Raw genomic sequence first — 24,399 nt, 5'->3', positions numbered from 1 at the left:
TCCAACTACCTATGAATCTTGCTCTCAGTAACCATGCCTGTCTTCTCCACAGTCACACCCACCTGGTCTAAGCTATACCTTTCTCTTTTGCAACAAACTTAAATTCACTAAACCTATCTGTGAACTTGGATACAATTCCCTCATCTTTCACGTGCCACCAGTCCAAAATAAAGATTTTGAATGCTAGTAACTTTATGTATACCTCAGTGAGCATCCAATAAATTCTGTACTCTCAGCCTACATCCCCGTAACTGCTCTTTTGAGAAGAGATGAGACCAGAACATACCTGAGATGTTCAAAGCAAAGATGTCTAAGGGATTCAAAGCTAACTTCAGACCAGAGCATGTCTAGCAAGTTGGCTTTTTCAAAGAACTCCAACATCATTGGAGGGACTAAGAAAGCATGGGAGAAATGAATGCTGTAATAGGAGTGAATGGGAAGCAATTTGAGACCAAAAGTAGAGAATCTAAGTAGCAAAAAATGACCAATTTTGTAAAAAAATCAAAAGTTGCCAATAAATGGCTATCAATGAACAATAGGAAATGCCATTAGCATCAGCAGTGGTGGGAGTATTATCAGATATGTTACCCAAGGATTCTACACAAAGGAAGAGGGAAGTTTGGGATATTTGAAGACATGATGACTTTACTGTAATAATTATTTTCTATTACCTTGATCGTCTTCTTCAAAGTTAGAGTGGTCTAGGGAAGCTAGGGACAAATTTTTATTAACTTTGTTAGTCTACCCACCTTTCTCCCAATACTTCAAGAATTTGTGGCCTGGGAAAACTGTGTTATAATAGGACATCCCAAAGCTGCTGGAACGTCCTGACGCTCTGAAATTGAACTACTTTTCTGGGAGCTGATGCATTTATTTAGCTGCTGACCATAACAAACCAAAGACTGCAACGGACCCCACCCTGGAAGAAAAAAGCAGACAGAGAATAAGGAAGTCATAGATCACTGAAGAAAAATTAGGATTCTCCAAACTGTGCACACTTTTTGTTTTAAATTTTTTAGACAGGCTTGACAATGTTTAGAAAAGCCAGTCCAACATTACCAATAAAAGATTAGTGTTTAACCCCATATCCCATAATTGGCACTGCAAATAAGACATTTAGGATTTATCTTGAAATTCCTACTGAAGTTTGACTTTCTTTTAATCACTGCTAAATCTGCATCAAGTTATGCAAACTTTCTAACAGAAAAGTGTTTGTGACTAACAATAAATGAACTCCGTTCTTAGTAAGTTAATTTTAAAACATACATGATCATTCTATCTCCTTAGTTTTGGTTGCCAATGCAAATGAGTCAGAGGATTTGCTTCAGACACTGAGATAATTGTGTAACTCTACAGCGGAAAATGCCATTGGAGAGTACTTGCTGACCTCACAGTTGAAAAAAACTATTTAAAAGATGTGGAAACCAGATGTTTCAGTCACATTTCAGCCGCTGCTCTGAGAATTTATTGTGAGCAGCCCCTAACAGGCTGTTACTTCACTACAACTGACGATATGATCATCTTAATTTACTTATTTCTCTTGCTATGGGAAGACACTCAAGGATGGGGATTCAAGGATGGAATTTTTCATAACTCCATATGGCTTGGTAAGAAACTTCACTCATGAGCCTCTTGTTGAGAATGTCAATTCTTTAAATCATGGAGAAGGAAATTAAAGCAGTAACTTTTTCTATTTTGTACAAGGCTAATGTTCTCAAAGAAAATGCTTAGGAAAGATAGCCTTTGGAATACATATGCTTTTTTTTTTAAGTGTTCTTGTCCTCTAAAATTTAAAAATAGCATTTTATAAGGTGAATCGTTCAGTAGAAAATAGCAGTTAATATTTTTATTCAGTATGAAAATGTATTTTTAAACTTTTCAAAGCAGATGTAGTAGTAGTACAGTGAGGAGTATTTCTTTAACCAACTAGAAACTCCAATATAGTCTTCTGTTTTTATGTTAATGCATTTGCAATCAGACTTCAGAATCCTAACAGGTAAATTGGAGTATACAAAAATTTTATAATAATTGCTTCGTGTACTCTGAGCTATAGTCTATATCTTAGTTTTTTCAAACATTTTGACTATTTTGACCAAGCCAGCTTGCAATACAGAAAAAAGTGAAAAATGTTTCTCCTTCTGAATGCATTCTTACCACTTTGATTCTTTCTGTTTCTACTATCCATATAAATACTTTTCTGACCCTTTTGTTAGACAAGGAAAGTTCCTTTTGTTATTTTGCTTTGTTAAATGTAAGGAATGAGATAGGCCAAAAAGTGAAGATAAACAATAGATCAAAAAAGGAAAATGCAGAAAACCCAAAACACCCCTTATATTACAGTATGCTAAACAATGCTTTAATTCTCATGATACAAATTGATATTGCTCTATGTTCATTATTGTGTTTGATAGTAAAAAAATTGAATTTCTTGGGGAAAAATGCATAGATTCTTGCATAGAATAAAGAAATAAAGAGAAGGCAAAATTAACCTAGATTTTGATTTTATGCTTGCTAAACAGCACAGTTGTAGAATATTTTCCCTTTCAGCATGTTTCTCTCTGGTAATAACTGCAACCATGCGGATTTCATTAAAAAGCCTAATTTGTAATGCACAGCCTTGCTGCCTATTTTTTTCAGCTTGAGCCAGTGAACTAATTTCATTGTGATCCATTTGGCCAAGACGGGATCTGAAATTTAGTAGAGGAATGAGTCCATCTCTTTATTTTTGTTGTATATAGTCAAATGTAGGAAATAGGCTCATATGCGTCAGGATTTTTTTTAAATGTCGTAAAGCTAGTAAGAATTAAATCCATGCAGATAAACTTTGAAATATTATCAAACCCTCTAATAATCAAGTAATTTAGAGTTGTCTTTTAAAGTGTCATTGTATGTCACAAAAATATAAACCTGGACAACAGAAGTTCTGCCCCAGAGGTAGAGAGAAGCAAATTCAAGTGTCTATTAATGTATGCTACAAATCTGAGGGTCAGGATAATTGCAAATTGCTTCAATCTGGGGCAAATTTTTGACCAGCCAGCCTAGCACAGATGTTTATAGTTGGTTGGATCAATATAATCTTTTCAGAAACCATTTAGGAAGGAAAGATAGTTGGATTAGAAGGGATACATCTGTTAGCAACTATCAAGAATAGGACACTTTAAATCTAGGGTGTCCCGTCTTTTGCCTTCCCTGGGCCACACTGGAAGAAGAAGAATTGTCTTGGGCAACTCATAATGTGTTGTTTTTTTTTTGAGACAGAGTCTTGCTCTGTTGCCCAGACTGGAGTGCAGTGGTGCGATCTCGGCTCACTCCAAGCTCCGCCTCCCGGGTTCATGCCATCCTCCTGCCTCAGCCTCCCAAGTAGCTGGGACTACAGGCACCAGCCACCACGCCTGGCTAATTTTTTGAATTTTTAGTAGAGACAGGGTTTCACCGTGTTAGCCAGGATGGTCTCGATATCCTGACCTTGTGATCCGCCCACCTCAGCCTTCCAAAGTGCTGGGATTATAGGCGTGAGCCACCGTGCCCGGCCCGGGGAACTCATAATGTTTTAAGAAAGTTTACAGATTTGTGTTGGGCCACATTCAAAGCCGTCCTGGCAGGCCGCAAGTTGGACAAGTTTACTTTAAATTCTCTAGGTTATGGTTCCAATCTGGTAAAATGATACGGTTGAAGTAAAGGATCCCTAAGGCTTATTTTAACTCCGGTATCATCTAATTTTTAAAGTAGTACTTTAGACAAAACAAAAACAAACAACAGTTAAGGACAAGAAATTACAATCATTTTACATGGATCACGAGAATAAAAAATGCACAGATAAGCAATTATTTTTATTGTTGAATCTGAAAAAGAAGGGAAAGGAAGGCGGGATGCGGTGGTTCACACCTGTAATCCTAGCACTGTGGGAGGCTGAGGTGGGCAGATTGCTTGAGCCCAGGAATTAAAAAGACCAGCCTGGGCAACCTAGAGAAACTCTGTCTCTACCAAAAAAAAAACACAATTAACTGGGTGTGGTGGTGCATGCCTGTAGTCCTAGCTACTCAGGAGGCTGAAGTGGGAGGATCACTTGAGCCCAAGAGGCAGACGTTGCAGTGAGCCGTGACCTCACCACTGCACTCAAGCCTGGGTGACAGAGTGAGGCTTTGTCTCAAAGGAAAAAAAAAGAAAGAAAGGAAAAGTAACGTATCTTGAGCTCCTCCTATGGTCCAGAAGCTATCATTAGTCCCATTTGACAAATGAGGAAACAGGCTCATCTGGTTATACAACTCCATGGTAGAAACAGCAGTGGAACCAAAGTCCATTTCTACTGCCGCCACTCACTAAAAGGAGAAAACATTTATTAAACAAATTTTCAGTTTTAATAAATGACTATTGACTAGATAAATTAATAAAATATTATTTCTTCTGAAAGGTAAAATTAGGATTCATTGTACAAAGGTCCATCTTAATAGCTCAAAATTCTGAATTGAGAAATATCTTTAATAAAACACCTTATTTAAGATTGTCAGGTACATACTCCAAGAGTTCTCTATTTGTTCATATGGCAACATACTGGGAAGTTTGGTGCTGTTAGAGGAACAATGTGGAATATTAATCTTTAATAAATTAAATCAGAAATTATAACATAAAAATTTTTTGCTATTTCTATTATTATGTTATTACTAGACAAGTTTCAGTAGGTACCAAAAGTTTAAGAAAAATTACTGAGGTTGGGAGAAGGGAGAGGAACAGAGGTACTGGGTTTAATTCCTGGGTGATAAAATAATCTGTACAGCAAACCCCTGTGACATGAGTTTACCTATGTAACAAACCCTCACATGTACCCCCAAATTTAAAATAAAAGGTTTTTAAAAAATGAAAAATTACTGGGAGGAAAATTTTAAATTATTATTTTTTTAAATCTGTTAATTTTTTTGTTTTGTTTTGTTTTGTTTTTTGAGATGGAGTCTCGCTCTGTTGCCCAGGCTGGGATGTTGTGGCATGATCTCTGCTCACTGCAATGCTGCCTCCCTGGTTCAAGCAATTCTCCTGCCTCAGCCTTCCGAGTAGCTGGGACTACAGGTGTGCACCACCACACCTGGCTAATTTTTTGTATTTTTAATAGAGACGGGGTTTCACCATGTTGGCCAGGCTGGTCTGGAACTTCTAACCTCAGGTGATCCACCTGCCTCAGCCTCCCAAAGTGCTGGAATTATAGGCATGAGCTACCATGCCCGGCCAAATCTCCGTTAATTTTTTCTGTATACATCACATTTTAATTTTGAAATAAACTATGAAGAAAATCAGTTTGAGAAAACTTTGTATACATTAAAATAATTTCTACAAAATTTGTTTTCAAATACAGGTCTTTTAATCTGTATTCTTAGGAAATATAATTTTTAACTTTTTAATGATTAACAACAATCTCTACTATAATACATAAGTAAGCTAAACACGTCTCCCGTCTCTACCAAAAGCTTTAGTGTTCCTCTATTTCAAGATAAAGAAATTCAAAATATTCACTAGTGTCCAAGTTCCTTGAGGATAGAACCTGACCCCACAGCACCTAGCAAAATACCCCGTGGTATAATGTTCAAAGTAACTAAATTGAAAACTAGCAAAAGTTTAATGAGTCTTTGCCATATGAAGGACACTGGGCAGCAGGCATCTTTCAATGGAGAAACAACTTGACCGATGTTCCTGGTATTCTCTGACCTCGAGCATCAGATTGACTAAGGTCCTCTGTGTATGAGTAATGGGATTTACTATGTAATGTATAAGAGCAGGATCCTTAGAGTTCAGAAAAGCAAGCACCCTCTCTTATTGAACTATGGCAATGTCAACTTCAGTTTGGGGTGGAAAACAAATAACTATATTTCTAATTCCCCTGGATTCATTTCTTGGTGCCAAGAAATATGTATGTCCTCACCGCAAATGGTCCTAAGGGTGGCTGATTGCACAGGTCAGGATGCAGAGACTTAACAATAATGTCAGACTACATAGAACTATTAGAGCTAACTACAGAGCTAATGTTATGACTATTGTCCTGGGAATCTTTTCATGTTGTTTCTATGGTAGAACGGACTCCAAACTCAAAACAATCCATTTAAACAGTGATCTATTGGAAGACAACTCATGTATGACTTAACACTGCCTAAAATATGTTGGGAAAAATATGTGAACTAAAAAAGACAAATCAGATAAAAAATTGAGGCATTAACTGGTAGTTAGGTGTGTCCAGTTTTTTCTCTGCTGTGTTTGAATCTATTTTTCTTTTCCCTGATTTAGTATTTGCTTTGGATGCCTTCAGATCTTTCCTCAGTTTTTATTTGTTTTACTAAATTCTTTTTTTTTTTTTTTTTTTTGAGACAGAGTCTCACTCTGTCGCCCAGGCTGGAGTGCAGTGGTGCAATCTCGGCTCACTGCAAGCTCCACCTCCTGGGTTCATGCCATTCTCTTGCCTCAGCCTCCTGAGTAGCTGGGACTACAGGCACCCGCCACCATGCTCAGCTAATTTTTTGTATTTTTAATAGAGACAGGGTTTCACCATGTTAGCCAGGATGGTCTCGATCTCCTGACCTCATGATCCGCCCGCCTTGGCCTCCCAAAGTGCTGGGATTACAGGCGTGAGCCACCACGCCCGGCCTAAATCCTTAATTATATTGCATTAGTCATTTCCCTCAATTGGATATTTTAGCTTATTTTTCTACATCATTGCGAGCCTACATAATGGATCCATCTTCACTAGTTTCTTTTGCCTTCACTTCCTTTTCTTTCCCCTATTGCTTACCTTTGCAAGTTTTTATATAGCTTAAATCCAAAAGGAAGCCAAAACTTTATCACCTGTGGATAGTGTTGCAATACAATGTTGTATTAAAAACTTTATTTTAGGCCAGGCGCAGAGTCTCATGTCTGTAATCCTAACACTTTGGGAGGCCGAGGCAGGTGGATCACTTGAGGTCAGGAGTTCAAGACTAGCCTGGCCAACATGGTGAAACTTCGTCTCTACTAAAAATACAAAAATTAGCCGGTTGGGGTGGCACATGCCTGTAATCTCAGCTACTCGGGAGGCTGAGGCAGGAGAATTGCTTGAACCCAGGAGGCAGAGATTACAGTGAGCCCAGATCTCACCAGCCTGGGCGACAGAGTGAGACTCCGTCTCAGAAAATAAAAATACAAAATAAAAAAATAAATAAAAACTTTATTTCAGACTATCAGATCAAAAACATAATTTAGGCTGGGCCTGGTGACTCATGCCTGTAATGTCAGCACTTTTGGAGGCCGAGGCGGGTGGATCACGAGGTCAGGAGATCGAGACCATCCTGGCTAACACGGTGAAACCCTGTCGCTACTTAAAAAAAAAAAAAAAAAAAAAAAAATTAGCCAGGTGTGATGGTGGGCACCTGTAGTCCCAGCTACTTGGGAGGCTGAGGCAGGAGAATGGTGTGAACCCGGGAGGCGGAGCTTGCAGTGAGCTGAGATCGCGCCACTGCACTCCAGCCTGGGAGAGAGCAAGACTCCGTCTCAAAAAAACAAAACAAAACAAAAACCAACCAAACAAAAAAACATAATTTAGCCTCAAGTTTCTGTTTATGGCCCCAAATTCCCCTAAAATTCCCCCTCATTCAGATTTTTCCCCAAAGCTTCCTAACAGTGAAAACTTAGCTACCCAAGGCAGCCAACCCAGAAAGCCCTTTGGCAGGAACAATAGCTGTTGTAATCTTCCAGCTGAGGCCACAAAATTTCCCCTGTTCCGTAAGAAGGAATAACAGTGCTTTTATGACATCATCTGATTTTACAGAACGAGCAGCCGGTGTGTACCACAGAGAAGCACGGTCTGGCAAATACAAGCTCACCTACGCAGAAGCTAAGGCGGTGTGTGAATTCGAAGGTGGCCATCTCGCAACTTACAAGCAGCTAGAGGCAGCCAGAAAAATTGGTAACTGATTTCACGATGATTTTTCTTCTTTTTTATCCTTGGAGGAAAAAAAATCCATCTTTCCTAAACCCTAGTAAGACTTCTTTCTCCAACCCCCTTCTGATATATCACTAAGCCCCTAGGACATCTCTGCTCTCTGACTTCTCCTATCCATCTGCCTAGAGTTGGCAGAAAGTTTCTAGTACCAGCAACTCATGTGGAGTCTTAACCCAGTGTGATCTAATAAAATAAAAGTCAAAAGAAAATGAAAACCTCATTATTTCAGTATTATTTAAATTTCTCATTAATTTCAATGTCATTGCTGTTCGTTTTTAGTATTGTTCTATCTCTTTGACTTCTCAGTATGGAGACTGTTAAATGATGCTATAGTACTATATTGAGTCTTACAAGGAAATTTACTTGGTAGAGAAATATTGAATTTAGTGGCTTTTTTCCCCAATTTTTTTCCATTAAGTGGGATAATGTATTTGTATTTCAGGATCAAAAGCTATAAGGAAAAGGAGGACAGGCAGGTCGTGAGATAGAAGCAGAAAGAAACTGGGAAGATGGTATCAGAAGACCTGGTGAAAATCCCAGCAATCAACTGGTGTTATATGCTTCTTTATACAAAAGTGGATTGCTGCCATCTCTCTTGGCCTTTGGGGAGAGTGGGCCACCCCCATTCAGAACTCCTTTGCTGACTGGATAACGTCAGGCAAAGTTGATATATTACTCAAGAAAAAAAATAACAGTGTTTTCTCAAATGCCCCAAAACCTCCCCAGATGACTGCTGGTCTGTAATCACGGGGCGGCATGGGGCAAAGTAACTGGAATGGAAAAACAAAGCCCATAATCTTTACTGGCCATCCTGGACCTCTAGTAAAATTGCTCTTGGTGACATTGACAGATACTAAAACAGCCTCTGAGGCTGAGCAAGGGAAACAGGGCTGAGCCTTTGTTTGAAATGTATGAGAGAATTTATCCTTATTCAAATCTTTTAAAACATTACGAATATCTGATAGGGTGCAGCGGTTCACACCTGTAATCCCAGCACTTTGGACTGCTTGAGCTCAGGAGTTCAAGACCAGCCTAGGCAACATAGCAAAACCTCATCTCTACAAAAAAAAATAAAAAAATTAGCCAGGTGTGGTGATGCACACCTGTGGTCACAGCTACTCTAAAGGCTGAGGTGGGAGGATTGCTTGACCCAGGAGGTGGAGGCTGCAGTGAGCTGTGTTCATGCCACTGCACTCTAGCCTAGATGACAGAGCAAGACCATGTCTCTAAATAAATAGGCCAGGTGTGGTGGTTCATGCCTGTAATCATAGCACTTTGGGAGGCCGAGGTGAGCAAATCACTTGAGGTCAGGGGTTTGAGACCAGCCTGGCCAACATGGAGAAACCACATCTCTACTAAAAATACAAAAATTAGCTGGGCGTGGTGGTGCATGCCTGTAACCCCAGCTATTCAGGAGGCTGAGGCAGGAGAACTGCTTGGACCCAGGAGGCGGAGGTTAGAGTGAGCCGAGATTGTACCACTGCACTCCAGCCTGGGTGACAGAGTGACACTCTGTCTCAAAAAATAAATAAATAAGATATTACAAATATCTTAATTGATCCTGAAATAGAAATTAAATTACCACTTGAAAATATTTTTTTCAAAATTGATAATTTCAGAAATTATCTCATGGCATTCCATAAGTCATTTGTGAAAAGAAGCCAGCTCTGAACTTGGATTAGTTTCATACCCACAATAATTTGTAGTCCATTTGCATTTTTTTCAAGTAAGAGGTAATTTTCCACTAAAAATCAGAAGTTATATTTCATGTGTATTCACACTTTGTCTAATTAAGGAAACAATTTTCTCCCTTTTACATGAACTGGATTTGAGCAGTTAAGAAACTTACTGTTGGAAGTGGCTATCTTTGCTAAGATGACTTTTGCTTAGCCAAGACAGTTTACCTGTTTAGTCCATAACTCTTTTTCTTCTTGCAGGATTTCATGTCTGTGCTGCTGGATGGATGGCTAAGGGCAGAGTTGGATACCCCATTGTGAAGCCAGGGCCCAACTGTGGATTTGGAAAAACTGGCATTATTGATTATGGAGTCCGTCTCAATAGGAGTGAAAGATGGGATGCCTATTGCTACAACCCACATGGTGTGTTAAAAATAATAATTTTATGTTTTGCAAAAACAGTTCCATGCTGCCAAGAGGTTGTTAAAAAAGAAATGGCTACTTTTTCCAGAAATAATTGAATTTGGTAATAATAATGACTACTAATAACTACAATTCATAAAGTGCTTATACTATACCAGACATTGAGTTGTGTTCCTTCATCTACACTCTAACTTAATATTCACAATAATTCTTCAAGGAGCTATTGTTATACCTATTTTAGAAATCAGGAAATTGCAACTTAGAGAATTAAGTAACCCCGAATCAGGAGTCGATAATGATTAGGCTGATGGGACTGAGAATTCAGATCTTCTCTGTGCCAGGGAACTTCCCAGCCATCAAGAAAAAGAAAATAAAAAAGCAGATTAAAAACTTGTCACAGTAAATTAGCTAAAACAATAAAGTGATGCTACCAAATGTTAACTATTCAAAATTGTCCTTTTGATACAACGGGGAAAAGGAGACAAAGTAAACAAATAAATTATTTCCTTAATTTCTTTTTGTGTATATATGCTAGTACTTCCAAACTAAGCAACTCTAATTCTATGGTTTAACAATTATATACTGTATATACTAGCTATCATTATACCATATATTTGTATTCATATTTTTTCCATGGTTGCTTGCAACTAGGAAATAATGAGAAAATTAACTCAATTACTATAAAGAATTATTCTTAGGTCATGTTCTTGGAGAAAAAGTAGGCTGTTCTTTTTGGGTATATTTCCGCCAGGACAATGTTACAAAATATTACAGTATGTTACAAAGTCTTCCTGGCATTTAGGATCATAAACATCCTCAGATGTGTTCCATTTGGATTTACTCTGTAAGAAATTCCATAACACAGTAAGAGAGTTACATAGTGAGGTTTTAGTGTATTATTATAAAATCTATTATTTAATGATATTAACATTTGGAGAACAGTTTCTCATGTCTGTAACTAACCTATATCTCAAAATTATGTGTAGTCCAAGTAGAAAGATTTTTGCCTACAGCTACAACTAGTCTTAACTGAGACAAAATAGGAATAAATACTTAACAGTGCATTTATGTAACTTTAACTTTCAAGTCATTTTGACATGCTTTAAGCTTATTTAGTCCTATACTATACTGTACTAATTTAGTCCTATATTTAGTTATGTCAACAATATGTATCTTCCTTTCCTCCCTCCCTCTCTTACATTTTCTTAAATATATTTATGCAGACCACTCTTTTTTACTCTTAAGAGTAACTCTTCTTTTCAAATGTATTCTCTGATTCTTCTTTCACTTGATAAACTTTAGGATCTCTGAGCTTCCACTGGATAATTTCCATAGATTAAACTCTAGAGTCATTGAAGAAGTGCCAATGAAACGGTCCTTTCAGTATTTCATTGCCCCTTCATAAGAATATAATCCTAAATTATAAATTATTATAAGTTGCTTTCTTTTTTCAGAGAGGCTGAATACACTCTGGGAATACAGAATCCTGGGAGATTTGTTTTTACCCAATTCTCAGTGCATTTAGCTCACTTTTGGATTTGGTGGTATGCTGACTATTTAGGATGTGGTTAACTTGAAGGAGACTTGACCGCCTGAACTAGCACTAGGGGAACAGCTCACTGAAATATCACTGGAATAAAACAAAAAACATAATGGCTTCACAAAAATAAAGCAATCATTATTGATTAATCAATGTCACCAAGTTAGAGCTGATATGCTAAATAATGAGGCAGTAACTAGATGTAACATAAAATATAGATCTAAATAAATATAGCCAAATAGGCAGCCAAATTAGTTCAGTATTTGAATTTTTTCTAATCTATTAATATATATAACAAAGATTGGATGCTATGGGATGGAACAATTCACTCCTAAAGCTGGCAATGTACATCCTTATGCAGACATACAAACTATGTGTTGTATATTTTATTATACAGTAAGAATAGCTTATGGGTTGCATAACATCTTTAAATTATTTTCTGTATTTATCCTTAGAATAACCCTGTGTGATAGATAATGGGAAAGGCATGGCTACATTTATTTTACCAATGAAGAAAATGAAGTGTAGAGTGGTCACCAACCTTGAACTAGATCCTTGACCTTCATTTGTTGCTCCCCAGCCTTTCTATGCTCCTGTTTGCTTTATTTCATCAAAGCAGAACAGGAGAATAGAAAGGCTGGGGAGCACCTTTTTTCTAGACATTAGACACTTACTTGATATGGAATTAAAATTAACCAGGGCTTCTTCCTAGCTTTCCCTCTAGGTCATATTGCAAACCACTGATTCTGATACAGCGTTTTTGTTTTGTTTTATATGTGTTTGTTTTTCTTATGAAAAGTTATAACATATTGAAATCTGTTAAATGATGAATGACTTGGAAAAACAAACATGAATGTCTCCACCAAATCCTAAAATATTAGGATTACGGTATTAGTTTAAAATCAGTAAAGGCAGTATACAGAATAATTATAAATTATTCCTTTTAAGTGGATTAGAGTGACTTTAAAGTCTCTTGCGATCATGAAATTGTATAATGATTTTCCAAGCAGAATTTATGGGATCCATTATTCTAAGTGTTTGTGGCCCTGAAGACATATGGTGACACCACAGGGCAAAGTCCTTACCATCTTGATAGGGCTGTTTGTAATATAAATGTATATATATTTGTCAAAATACATAGACATAGGCCAGGTGCCGTGGCTCACACCTATAATCCCAACACTTTGGGAAGCTGAGGTGGGTCGATCACCAGAGGTCAGGAGTTCGAGTCCAACCTGGCCCACATGGCAAGACCGTATCTCTACTAAAAATATAAAAATTAGCCAGACGTGGTGGCTCATGCCTGTAATCCCAGCGACTCAGGAGGCTGAGGCATAAGAATTGCTTGAACAGTTGCAGAGGCTACAGTGAGCCAAGATTGTGCCACTGCACTCCAGCCTGGGCAACAGAGTGAGACTCCATTTCAAAAAACAACAACAACAAAAAATAGGTGTGTGCACAAAAGACTTGTCATGTTATGCCTTAAAAGATAAAACAAAAATATTTTTAAAAGTACAATTAATTACAATTGTTTTAATTTTAAAATTTATTTTTATTTTTATTTTTTAGAGCTGGAGGTCTCACTATGTTGCCCAGGTTGGCCTCAAACTCATAGGCTCATGGGATTCTTCTGCCTCAGCCTCCCAATTAGCTGGGACTAAGGGTGAGCATCACTGCACCTAGCCATTTTTTTCTTACTATATTTACTTTTTTAAAATTCATGGCTGGGCACAGTGTCTCATGTCTATAATCTCAGCACTTTCAGAGGCAGAGGCAGGAGGCTCACTTGAGGTCAGGAGTTCAATACCAGCCTGGGCGACATTGCATGATCCATTTCCACAAAAAAAAAAAAAAAAAATTACCAGGGCTTGGTGGCACATGCCTGTCATCCCAACTACTTAGGAGGCTGAAGTGGGAGGATTGCTTGAGCCAAGGAGTTCAAGGCTGCAATAAGCTATGATTGGGTCACTGCAGTCCAGCCTGGGTGACACAGCGAGATCTTGTCTCAAAATATAAAAATAAAAATAAATTCACAAAGAGTCCATGTTCATTTTAGAGAATTTAGTAACTATTGATGAAAAAATACATTTATTCTTTAGCTAAAAGCACACATAATATACCATAGATGCTGTATACTAAGACATTTAACATTTCATAAAAAGTAATAGATTGCTAAGAAATGTCATTTTTAACAGGGATAATGTTTTTCCTAATGCTTTGGGGTTTTTACCTTTTTTTTCTTCTCATTTCAGCAAAGGAGTGTGGTGGTGTCTTTACAGATCCAAAGCGAATTTTTAAATCTCCAGGCTTCCCAAATGAGTACGAAGATAACCAAATCTGCTACTGGCACATTAGACTCAAGTATGGTCAGCTTATTCACCTGAGTTTTTTAGATTTTGACCTTGAAGATGACCCAGGTTGCTTGGCTGATTATGTTGAAATATATGACAGTTACGATGATGTCCATGGCTTTGTGGGAAGGTACGTGTGGGTCGCCATACAGGAAGTTAAATGAATGTCCGGTATTTTGTTTGATGCTTCTTTAATTTTCCCTCCACTGTTCCTATAATATTGATTTTGGAATAGTTCTACTCTCCTAAAACACCATATCATTTTTCAACAAAGATTTTTCTTAGCTGGCTGCTACAACATACTTATTAAAGCAGTGAGAGCTGCCTTTTGATTATGGCTAAGTTGTAAGAACTAGTTAGTCTATTTTATAAACACCTCAAGATCTGACTAACAATAGGAAGAAGAAAGACATGTGAGTTGCAAAAATTGTTCAGGTTTTTAAGTTCTAATTTCTTACAACCTTAAAAATGATTATAGGGCCAGACATGGTGTCTCACGCCTGTAATCCACACCACTTTGGGAGGCCAAGGCGGGCAGATCACCTGAGGTCAGGAGTTCAAGACCAGCCTGGCCAACATGGCAAAACCCTGTTTTTACTAAAAATACAAAAATTAGCCTTGCGTGGTGGCAGGCACCTGTAATCTCAGCTACTCAGGAGGCTGAGGCAGGAGAATCACTTGAACCCGGGAGGTGGAGGTTGCAGTGAGCCAAGACTGCACCACTGCACTCCAGCCTGGGTGACAGAGCAAGACTCTGTCTCAAAAAAAAAAAAAAAAAGATGATAAATTCAATAATTGTTGCCTTTCTTCTCCCTAAAAGCATTGTGCTAAGTATTAAGGAAGTAAGGTAAATAAGCAAAGTTTAACCCTTTCTCTCTTTAATATTTTTCCTTTGGCTTTTCAACATGCTAGAACACAACTTTTTTCTTCACACTCCGAATCTTTAATATACTTTGAATTTTGAGTGTCTTATGATATATTGCAAATTAAAGAGTGTACAATTAGGTATTTTATATATTCAGGTCCCCACCTAATAACCCATATTTTAGACTATCAATTATCAATAGACTATCAGTTTTCAATTCTCTATTATACATGATAGTAATTTAATAGGGAAAAAATAGTAATGGGGGCAATTTAAAAATGACAGACTCAATCGCTTTTTATGTTGATTTTGAACGTGTAACTTAAATACGAAGAAAACCAAAGGCATTTCTTGCAAAAATGAAGAGTTTTTTAAGGGAAAGTATTTTTTGTTTTGTTTTCTTCTTTCTACATCTTTTTTTTTTTTTTTTTTTCTTTTTTTTGAGACGGAGTCTCACTCTGTCACCAGGCTGGAGTGCAGTGGCACAATCTCGGCTCACTGCAACCTCTGCCTCCCGCGTTCCAGCAATTCTCCTGCCCCAGCATCCTGAGTAGCTGGGATTACAGGCGCCTACCACTACGCCTGGCTAATTTTTGTATTTTTAGTAGAGGTGGAGTTTCACCATGTTGTCCAGGCTGGTCTCAAACTCCTGACTTCAGGTGATCCGCCCGCCTCGGCCTCCTAAAGTGCTGGGATTACAGGCGTGAGCCACCACACCCGGCCTTGTTTTCTTCTTTAGCTGACAGACTACTGCTATAGAGAAAAGACAGTTTATAAAAATAGTTTGATGAAGACACAAAGTAGAGTTGGGGAATTAAGAACAAAGTATAGGCGGGCACACCTGTGGTCACAGCTACTTTGGAAGCTGAGGCAGGAGGAGCACTTGAGCCCAGTAGTTCTGGGCTACAGTGCACTATGCTGATGGGGTGTCCACACTAAGAGCAGCATCAATATGATGACCTCTCAGGAGTAGGGGACCACCAGGTTGCCTAAGGAGGGGTGAACCTGCCCAGGTCAGAAACAAGCAGATTAAAACTCCCGTGTTGAGAAGTGGGAAGGAGCCTATGAATAAACATTGTATTTCAGCCTGGACAATACAGCAACATCCTATCTTATATAAAATCATAAACTACTGTCTTTAGGAGGTTTGAACAGGCTAATTTGTTATTTCTTGGATTTATATTATATAATTTACCCTTTAGGTAAATTTAGACTTTTCCTCTAGAATAAATTACATATTTGGAAACCTGTAAAACCCTTACCTTTTTATATGTGTAAGAGGGTTCCTTTCAAGTCATGATTCAGATAAAAATCAAATCCTTTTATACCTATAAGGTCCAAAATAATTTTTCCATATTTAAATCAATCTATCCTAGAATTCAAAATATTAATATCACCAAGCATATGCCCATTCTTCTACAACTGTGAAGAAAACGTTATAAAATTAATTAGAAATAAATTTTTAAGGCTGGACACAGTGGCTTATGCCTGTAATCCTAGCACTTTGGGAGGCCGAGGCGGTCGGATCACCTGAGGTCAGGAGTTTGCGACCAGCCTGGCCAACATGGCAAAACCCTGTCTCTACTAAAAATACAAAAATTAGTAGGGTGTGATGGCACATACCTGTAATCCCAGCTACTCGGGAGGCTGAGGCAGGAGAATCACTTGAACCCAGGAGGCAGAGGTTGCAGTGAGCCGAGATTGTGCCATTGTACCCCAGCCTGGGCTATAGACCGAGACTCCATCTCAAAAAAAAAAAAGAAAATTTTGATTTTTCCAAATAGATTCAAATTATCCACTGCACAAAATTTTCTAGTTACACAAAGTAAAAATGCCACACATATCTTTCCTTTAAAATCTCATTGGCTGGGTGCGGTGGCTCACGCCTGTAATCCCAACACTTTGAGAAGCTGAGGTGGGAGGATCACCTGAAGCCAGGAGTTCAAGACGAGCCTGGCCAACATGGTGAAACCCCATCTTTGCTAAAAGTACAAAAATTAGCCAGGTGTGGTGGTGCATGCCTGTAATCTCAGTTACTTGGGAGGCTGAGGCAGGAGAATCGCTTGAACCCGGGAGGAAGAGATTGCAGTGAGCTGAGACTGCGCCACTGCACTCCAGCCTGAGCGACAGAGCAAGACTCTGTCTAAATAAAATAAAATAAAATAAAATATCATCAATATTGTAAGAAGATTATTTCAAATAACAAACTTTGTTTTAACTCCTATTCTCCCTTACAAATCCAGGTAAAATAACAATAGAAATTTTAAAAATTATGGAGCAATAAGCTATTACTTAGAGGCTTGATTATCAGTAACGGCCACTTTAGTAGCTGTATAATATTCATTTGTGTGACGTCTCTTTTCTAAAAATTCCTTTTCAGATACTGTGGAGATGAGCTTCCAGATGACATCATCAGTACAGGTAAGGTTCTAAATTGAGGACCAAAACTATGATTTGTTTCTTTACAGTGTCCCTGAAAGTAAAGGGACACTGTTAAATAGTAAATAGTAGTTATTGTTCACTTTTTAAAGTTGAAAGAACCAACACCAGATGCAGCTTGCTAGCTTGTAAAATGCAAAAAAAAAAAAAAATTACTTAAAGATTTACGCCAACTGCTTGCACTAAAAAATGTATAAACTCTTGTTCTTTGCTGAAAATGTAATGTATCTGAGAGAGTCTTGAATCTGCAAATCCACAAATATTGCTGTAGTTTATGATTTCCATAAATGTGCTAATAAAATGGCTGAAATTTTTCATTGATAAAGGTTGAAGTAATTTATAAAGTCATAAAAAATCTTTGTCACTAAAACAATCTTACATCATATTCATTACACTTTTATCTTAGTACAATATTCTCCAGAGAATGTTTCAAATAAAAAAGTTCTGTGAGATTTAAATAGATGTTACATGAGAAGAGGGCTCTAAGGTCAAATAAATTTGGAAAACGTTGGGTTAAACAATATCAAACAGGTTTCTTTATTGGAAGACAGCAGAGATCTTTTAATATACTAATCATGCATAGTAAATCTGAAAAGACCAGATATAATAGGTAGTGCTTTCCAAATATTGCCCACCCACCCAATATTTTCTGTGACTCTATTCCAAGAAATATACCTCAAGAAATGCCCTGTAGTCACATAAGTTTATCTCAATATGCAATATCACTCTTTAATTTATCCCATCCTGCTATTTTCTGGCCCAAAACTTTCTTTCTTACATGTGTTCAATATTTTGTTTTATTTCCATCACCAGCACCAGCAGCTGGCATTTTTATGTGCTCTATTTTCTCCCAAGTCATAAAATTATCACAGTACTTCTGCAACTATAAATAACAAAACTACCTTGAGTTGCAATTTCTAAGTACTCAGATACTACTAGTTAACTTACTCCCACATCCCAGCCTTTCAGTGACTCAATTCTAATTTATTCGTCATAACTGTAAGAGATGGAACTTCCTGCTCTGTTATTAAATGATTAATGCTTAAACCTTGTTAGTTCATTATTCTGTTACAAACTCCCTTAAGAAAGATAACCTATTAAATTAAACCGTTTACTTATCTCTCATTCCTTTCTTGAAAATATATTTTATATTAACAGAAAGTTGAAAGAAAACATCTTATTGCTGTAGGAGGTAGTTGGGGGATGAGAATCCTATTAAACAGAGAAGTTAAAAAGAAGTCTAGGCCGGGTGCGGTGGCTCACGTCTGTAATCCCAGCACTTTGGGAGGCCGAGGCAGGCCAATCACCTGAGGTCAGGAGTCCAAGACCAGCCTGACCAACATGGAGAAACCCCGTCTCTACTAGAAATACAAAATTAGCCGGGCGTGGAGGCGCATGCCTGTAATCACAGCTACTTGGGAGGCTGAGGCAGGAGAATTGCTTGAACCCGGGAGGCAGAGGTTGTGGTGAGCCAAGATAGCGCCATTGCACTCCAGCCTGAGCAACAAGAGCAAAACTCCGTCTCAAAAAAAAAAAAAAAAGTCTGAAATTTTACATTTTCCTTTTTTCTCTAAAATAGACAACTTACTCCAAATGTAATCAAATCAGTGGTGGGGTTTTATTGGCACAACTTCAAGAAACTGGAAAAAAAACCCACACAATTTATCCTTCAAAGGGAAACAAATCAAGAAACAGAAAAGAATATAGTTAAACAAAAGAGCCAAAGATTTAGCAAAAAATCAGGAAGAGGACATTGATACAAAGTAATAGAAAAAGAAATATAAGATACAGTTAACATAAAATCCTATCAAGCATAGGCCTGGTGCGGTTGCTTACGCCTGTAATCCTAGCACTTTTGGAGGATGAGGTGGGCGGATCACCAAGTCAGGAGATCGAGACCATCCTGGCTAACACGGTGAAACCCCGTCTCTACTAAAAATACAAAAAATTAGCCGGGTACAGTGGCACGTGCCTGTAGTCCCAGCCAGCTGGGAGGCTGAGGCAGGAGAATCACTTGAACCTGGGAGTCAGAGGTTGCAGTGAGCTGAGATCGTGCCACTGCACTCCAGCCTGGGTGACAGGGCAAGACCCCATCTCAAAAAAAAAAAAAAAAAAAAAAATCCTATCAAGCATAATACTATTAACATTTTGATCTGGTTTTCTTTTTAAATATATGCTTACTCAACCCAGGGTATAGATTACAAAACAAAAATAGAAAATAAAGACATTGGCCAAGCATGGTAGCTAATGCCTGTAATCCTAGCACTTTGGGAGGCCAAGGTGAGAGGATTGCGTGAGCCTCAGGAGTTTGAGACCAGCCTGGGCAACATGATGCAACCGCATCTCTACAAAAAAATACAGAAGTCAGAGGGGCACAGTGGCTCATACCTGTAATTCTAGCACTTTGGGAGGCCAAGGTGGGTGGATCACTTAAGGTCAGGAGTTCAAGACAGCCTGGCCAATATGGTGAAACCCCATCTCTACTAAAAACACAAAACATTAGCCAGGTGTGGTGGCACGTGCCTGTAGTCCCAGTTACTCAGGAGGCTGAGGCAGGAAAATCGCTTGAATCTGAGAGGCAGAGGTTGTAGTTAACTGAGATGGCTCCACTGCACACTAGCCTCGGCAACAAAGTAAGATTCCCTTTCAAAAAAAATTTTAAAATACAAAGTTAGCCAGGCATCCTGATGCGTACCTGTAGTCCCAGCTACTCGGAAGGCTGAAGTAGGAGGATCACCTGAGTCCAGGGAGGTCAAGGCTGTAGTGAGCCGTGATCATGCCACTGCTCTCCAGCCTGGGAGACAGAGTGATATCCTCTCTCAAAAATAAAAAAAGAAAGAAAGAACCTGAAATTGTCCATAATCCTACCACATTAATAAGAGATATGAAAGTAAGGATGTGCCTACTCTCCTCACCTCTCCATCCCAGAAAGGCATTTGATAACTCTAGTGACCATCCTTCCAGATGTTTTTCTATTATACAAACATTATATACATGGAAACTATGGCCATATTTCCAAGTCAGAGTACGATATTTAGATCATTCAAATTCTTTTTCATGACTGCCTAATAGGTCACTGTATGGATATATCGTAATTTATCATGTACTAATATTTAACATTCTGAGGCATTTGATTCTGATTTTTTTATTTTGTTATTCAACGTTTCAATGAACATTTTAAAACCTGTCTTTATTCAGTAATTCTACTTCAAAAAAATAGATTCCTACAGTGCCAATTTACATTTCTTTTTCTTTTCTTTTTTTTGTTTTTGTTTTTTTTTTGAGACAGGGTTTGTTCTGTCACCCAGGCTGAAGTGCAGGGTGCCATCACAGCTCACTACAGCCTCAAACTCCTAGGCTCAAGTGATTTTCCCGCACGAGGCTAATTTTTTATTTTTTATTTTTAGTAGAGATGGGGTCTTGCTATGTTGCCTAGGCTGGTCCTGAAGTCCTGAATTCAAGCTGTCCTCCTGCCTCAGCCTCCCAAAGTGCTGGGATTTCAGGCATAAACCACCTTGCCTGGCTGACTCCCAATTTACATTTTCTTTTCTTTTTTTTTTTTTTTTTTTTTCTTGAGACGGAGTCTCGCTCTGTCGCCCAGGCTGGAGTGCAGTGGCGCAATCTCGGCTCACTGCAAGCTCCGCCTCCCGGGTTCACGCCATTCTCCTGCCTCAGCCTCTCCGAGTAGCTGGGACTACAGGCGCCCGCCACCACGCCCGGCTAATTTTTTGTATTTTTAATAGAGACGGGGTTTCACCGTGGTCTCGATCTCCTGACCTCGTGATCCGCCCGCCTCGGCCTCCCAAAGTGCTGGGATTACAAGCGTGAGCCACCGCGCCCGGCCCTTTTTTTTATTTTTTATTTTTTATTTTTTTGAGAGTGAGTCTCGCTCTGTCTCCCAGGCTGGAGTGCAGTGGCGTGATCTCGGCTCACTGCAAGCTCCGCCTCCTGGGTTCACACCATTCTCCTGCCTCAGCCTCCCGAGTAGCTGGGACTACAGGCGCCCGCCACCACGCCCAGCTAATTTTTTGTATTTTTAGTAGAGACGGGGTTTCACTGTGTTAGCCAGGATGGTCTCAATCTTCTGACCTCGTGATCCACCTGCCTCGGCCTCCCAAAGTGCTAGGATTACAGGCGTGAGCCACCGTGCCCAGCCGTTTGTTTGTTTGTTTGTTTTTTAATAAGGCCTCTCAACTCATACCTAACCAATTTGCATTTTAACCAGCTGAATATTCTCTGAATTCTCTCACAATAGAAGAGAAAAAAGTATCATTAATAATCTAAGTTGAATTTTTGGTAGTGTTTTTGAACACATTTTTAAATGTCTATTAGCCCTTTGAACACCTATGAATTGCCTATGAATTTATATTTCTTGCATATTCTTTGGTGCTTTTGTCTTTCTCTTTATTTCTAGCAGCCCTTTGTATATTAGAGATATTAACCCTATTTTCTCTCAGTCTGTCTCATGCAAAAATGTTTTTTTATATTTAGGCAAATCTTCCAAATATGAGAAAATAGCAGTCTGAGGATCAGAGCATGAACTTGGAAACCAGACTGCCTGTGCTCAAACCTGACTCTGCCCATTTAGTTCTGTGGCCTTGGGCAAGCTACTTAGTAGTCACTCTGTGCCTCAGTTTCTTATCTGTAAAATGAATATTTAAAAAGTATCCCCCTCACCTCACAGTGTTGTTGTGGGGGTTAAATGAGTTAATAGATAAAAGCAAGCATTAGGAATGTATATACTCTGCTTTTGTTTATATGTATTTGCAGCTCATGGCTGTGACCCCAACATTTTGGGAAGCTGGGGTAGGAAGATCACTTGAGCACAGGAGCTTGAGACCAGCCTGGGCAACATAGTGAGAGCCTGTCTCCAAAAACAAACAAAAAGAAGGACTTTGCCTCCTTTTTGAAAAAGATATAAATATTCCTATATTTTATGTTATATAATAAAGTTTTTCCTTTTTATTTAGCACATTTTGGTCTTCATATTACAGTAAAATGTGTTTAGGTACTCTGTGTAAAGTAGAAATCTAGCTTCGTTTCTTATAAATGTGAAACTTGTTGCTCTGACATCATTTAGTAAATAACTCATCCACCCATCACTGGTTTGACCTGCCTGCCATTCTCCTGTAATTCAGTGGGTGTTCCTTCTACAAAGAGTATCTTTTTTTTTTTTTTTTGAGACGGAGTTTTGCTCTTGTTGCCCAGGCTAGAGTGCAATGGCAGAATCTCGGCTCACTGCAACCTCTGCCTCCGGGTTCTAGTGATTCTCCTGCCTCAGCCTCCCGAGTAGCTGGGATTACAGGCACAGGCCACCACGCCTGGCTGATTTTTTGTGTTTTTACTAGAGACGGGGATTCACCATGTTGGTCAGGCTGGTCTTGAACTCTCAACCTCGGGTGATCTGCCCACCTCGAACTCCCAAAGTGCTGGGATTACAGGCATGACCCACCAGGCCCGGCCCAAGAGTACTTTTTAAATAGAAGAGAGAGGTCAACTCGGTGGCTCATGCCTGTAATCCCAACATTTTGGAAGGGAGGCTGAGGTGCGTGGATCACCTGAGGTCAGGAGTTCGAGACCAGCCTGGCCAACATGGTGAAACTCCGTCTCTAGTAAAAATACAAAAATCAGTAGGGTGTGGTGGCGCATGCCTGTAATCCCAGCTACTCTGGAGGCTGAGGCAGGAGAATCACTTGAGCCCGGGAGGCGGAGGTTGCGGTGAGCCGAGATCGCACCACAGCACTCCAGCCTGGGCAACAAAGTGAGTGAGACTCCGTCTCAAAAATAAATAAATAAATACAATAGACAAAATTTCCTGTAGGATAGATTGGAGGACCAAAGGAAAAAATACAAACGTCTCTCACCCTGTTCCATGCGGCAATGAAACCACAGACTCTTCAGCTTGAGAATCGACCTCTGAATTCTGGGAATCTTGTTCATGAATTCTTATATTCTCCTATGAGAATGAAGAGTCTTTGAATTGTCAGCCAAATCAAAGGAGAGTAACATCTTTGTTCTTTTGCCTCCTTCCCCCCAACAGGAAACGTCATGACCTTGAAGTTCCTAAGTGATGCTTCAGTGACAGCTGGAGGTTTCCAAATCAAATATGTTGCAGTGGATCCTGTATCCAAATCCAGTCAAGGAAAAAATACAAGTACTACTTCTACTGGAAATAAAAACTTTTTAGCTGGAAGATTTAGCCACTTATAAAAAAAAAAAAAGGATGATCAAAACACACAGTGTTTATGTTGGAAACTTTTGGAACTCCTTTGATGTCACTGTTATTATTAACATTTATTTATTATTTTTCTAAATGTGAAAGCAATACATAATTTAGGGAAAATTGGAAAATACAGGAAACTTTAAATGAGAAAATGAAACCTCTCATAATCTCACTGCATAGAAATAACAAGCGTTAACATTTTCATATTTTTTTCTTTCAGTCATTTTTCTATTTGTGGTATATGTATATATGTACCTATATGTATTTGCATTTGAAATTTTGGAATCCTGCTCTATGTACAGTTTTCTATTATACTTTTTAAATCTTGAACTTTATAAACATTTTCTGAAATCATTGATTATTCTACAAAAACATGATTTTAAACAGCTGTAAAATATTCTATGATATGAATGTTTTATACATTATTTAAGTCTGTCTCTATTGTTGGAATTTCAGGTCGTTTTCATAAATATTGTTGCAATAAATATCCTTGAACACACATATTTGTGCACCTCTCTAATTATTTAAGACAAGGACCTGGAAATAGAATTACTGAATCAAAGGTTAATTAAAATAAAATTTTCTGTTTTGATAGGCAAAAATGAGGCCTCACTGTAGTTTGAATTTGCATTTCTTTATTCATGAGATTGATGGTTATATAATTTTTTGTTAATTTTTTTGTGAATTATTTTTCCATGCCTTTTTTTCACCATTTTAAAAAACTGGTATAATCTTCTCTATTGATTTGTAAGAAATTATTATATATGTCCATGTTTGTCATATATGCTGTAATTTAATTTTTATTTATAGTTTGTCTTTTACTTTTATGGTTTTTAAAAATATATCAAATGTTAAAATTTATTTGCTATTATATTTGATTTTGCTGAGGTCTCTTTTCTCATATTTATGTTTAGGACTGTCAAAAGAC

The 24,399-nt window shown here is 38.3% G+C and overlaps 1 protein-coding gene and 1 long non-coding RNA gene across 2 annotated transcripts in view; one reads left to right on the top strand and one right to left on the bottom strand.

The window, feature by feature from the left end:
* Positions 1–23,296, bottom strand: part of LOC129490545 (uncharacterized) — a 41,570-nt gene extending 18,274 nt beyond the window's left edge. Inside the window, exons 1-2 of the long non-coding RNA XR_008660282.1 lie at positions 23,113–23,296; positions 16,433–16,554 (exon numbers count right to left, since the gene is read on the bottom strand). This is a non-coding gene — a long non-coding RNA (uncharacterized lncRNA). The remainder of the gene's footprint in view (positions 1–16,432; positions 16,555–23,112) is intronic.
* On the top strand, positions 1,436–23,970 carry TNFAIP6 (TNF alpha induced protein 6). Its single transcript, XM_055294436.1, has 6 exons — positions 1,436–1,607; positions 7,781–7,918; positions 9,892–10,053; positions 13,846–14,074; positions 17,190–17,230; positions 23,289–23,970. Exons 1-6 carry the CDS (start codon positions 1,514–1,516, stop codon positions 23,456–23,458), a joined length of 834 nt encoding a protein of 277 aa, XP_055150411.1. The 5' UTR covers positions 1,436–1,513; the 3' UTR covers positions 23,459–23,970.
* The last annotated feature ends 429 nt before the right edge of the window (positions 23,971–24,399 follow it).

Source organism: Symphalangus syndactylus, chromosome 9, assembly GCF_028878055.3.
Source record: "Symphalangus syndactylus isolate Jambi chromosome 9, NHGRI_mSymSyn1-v2.1_pri, whole genome shotgun sequence".
NCBI lineage: Eukaryota > Metazoa > Chordata > Mammalia > Primates > Hylobatidae > Symphalangus > Symphalangus syndactylus.
This window is presented reverse-complemented; position numbering and strand designations above follow the sequence as displayed.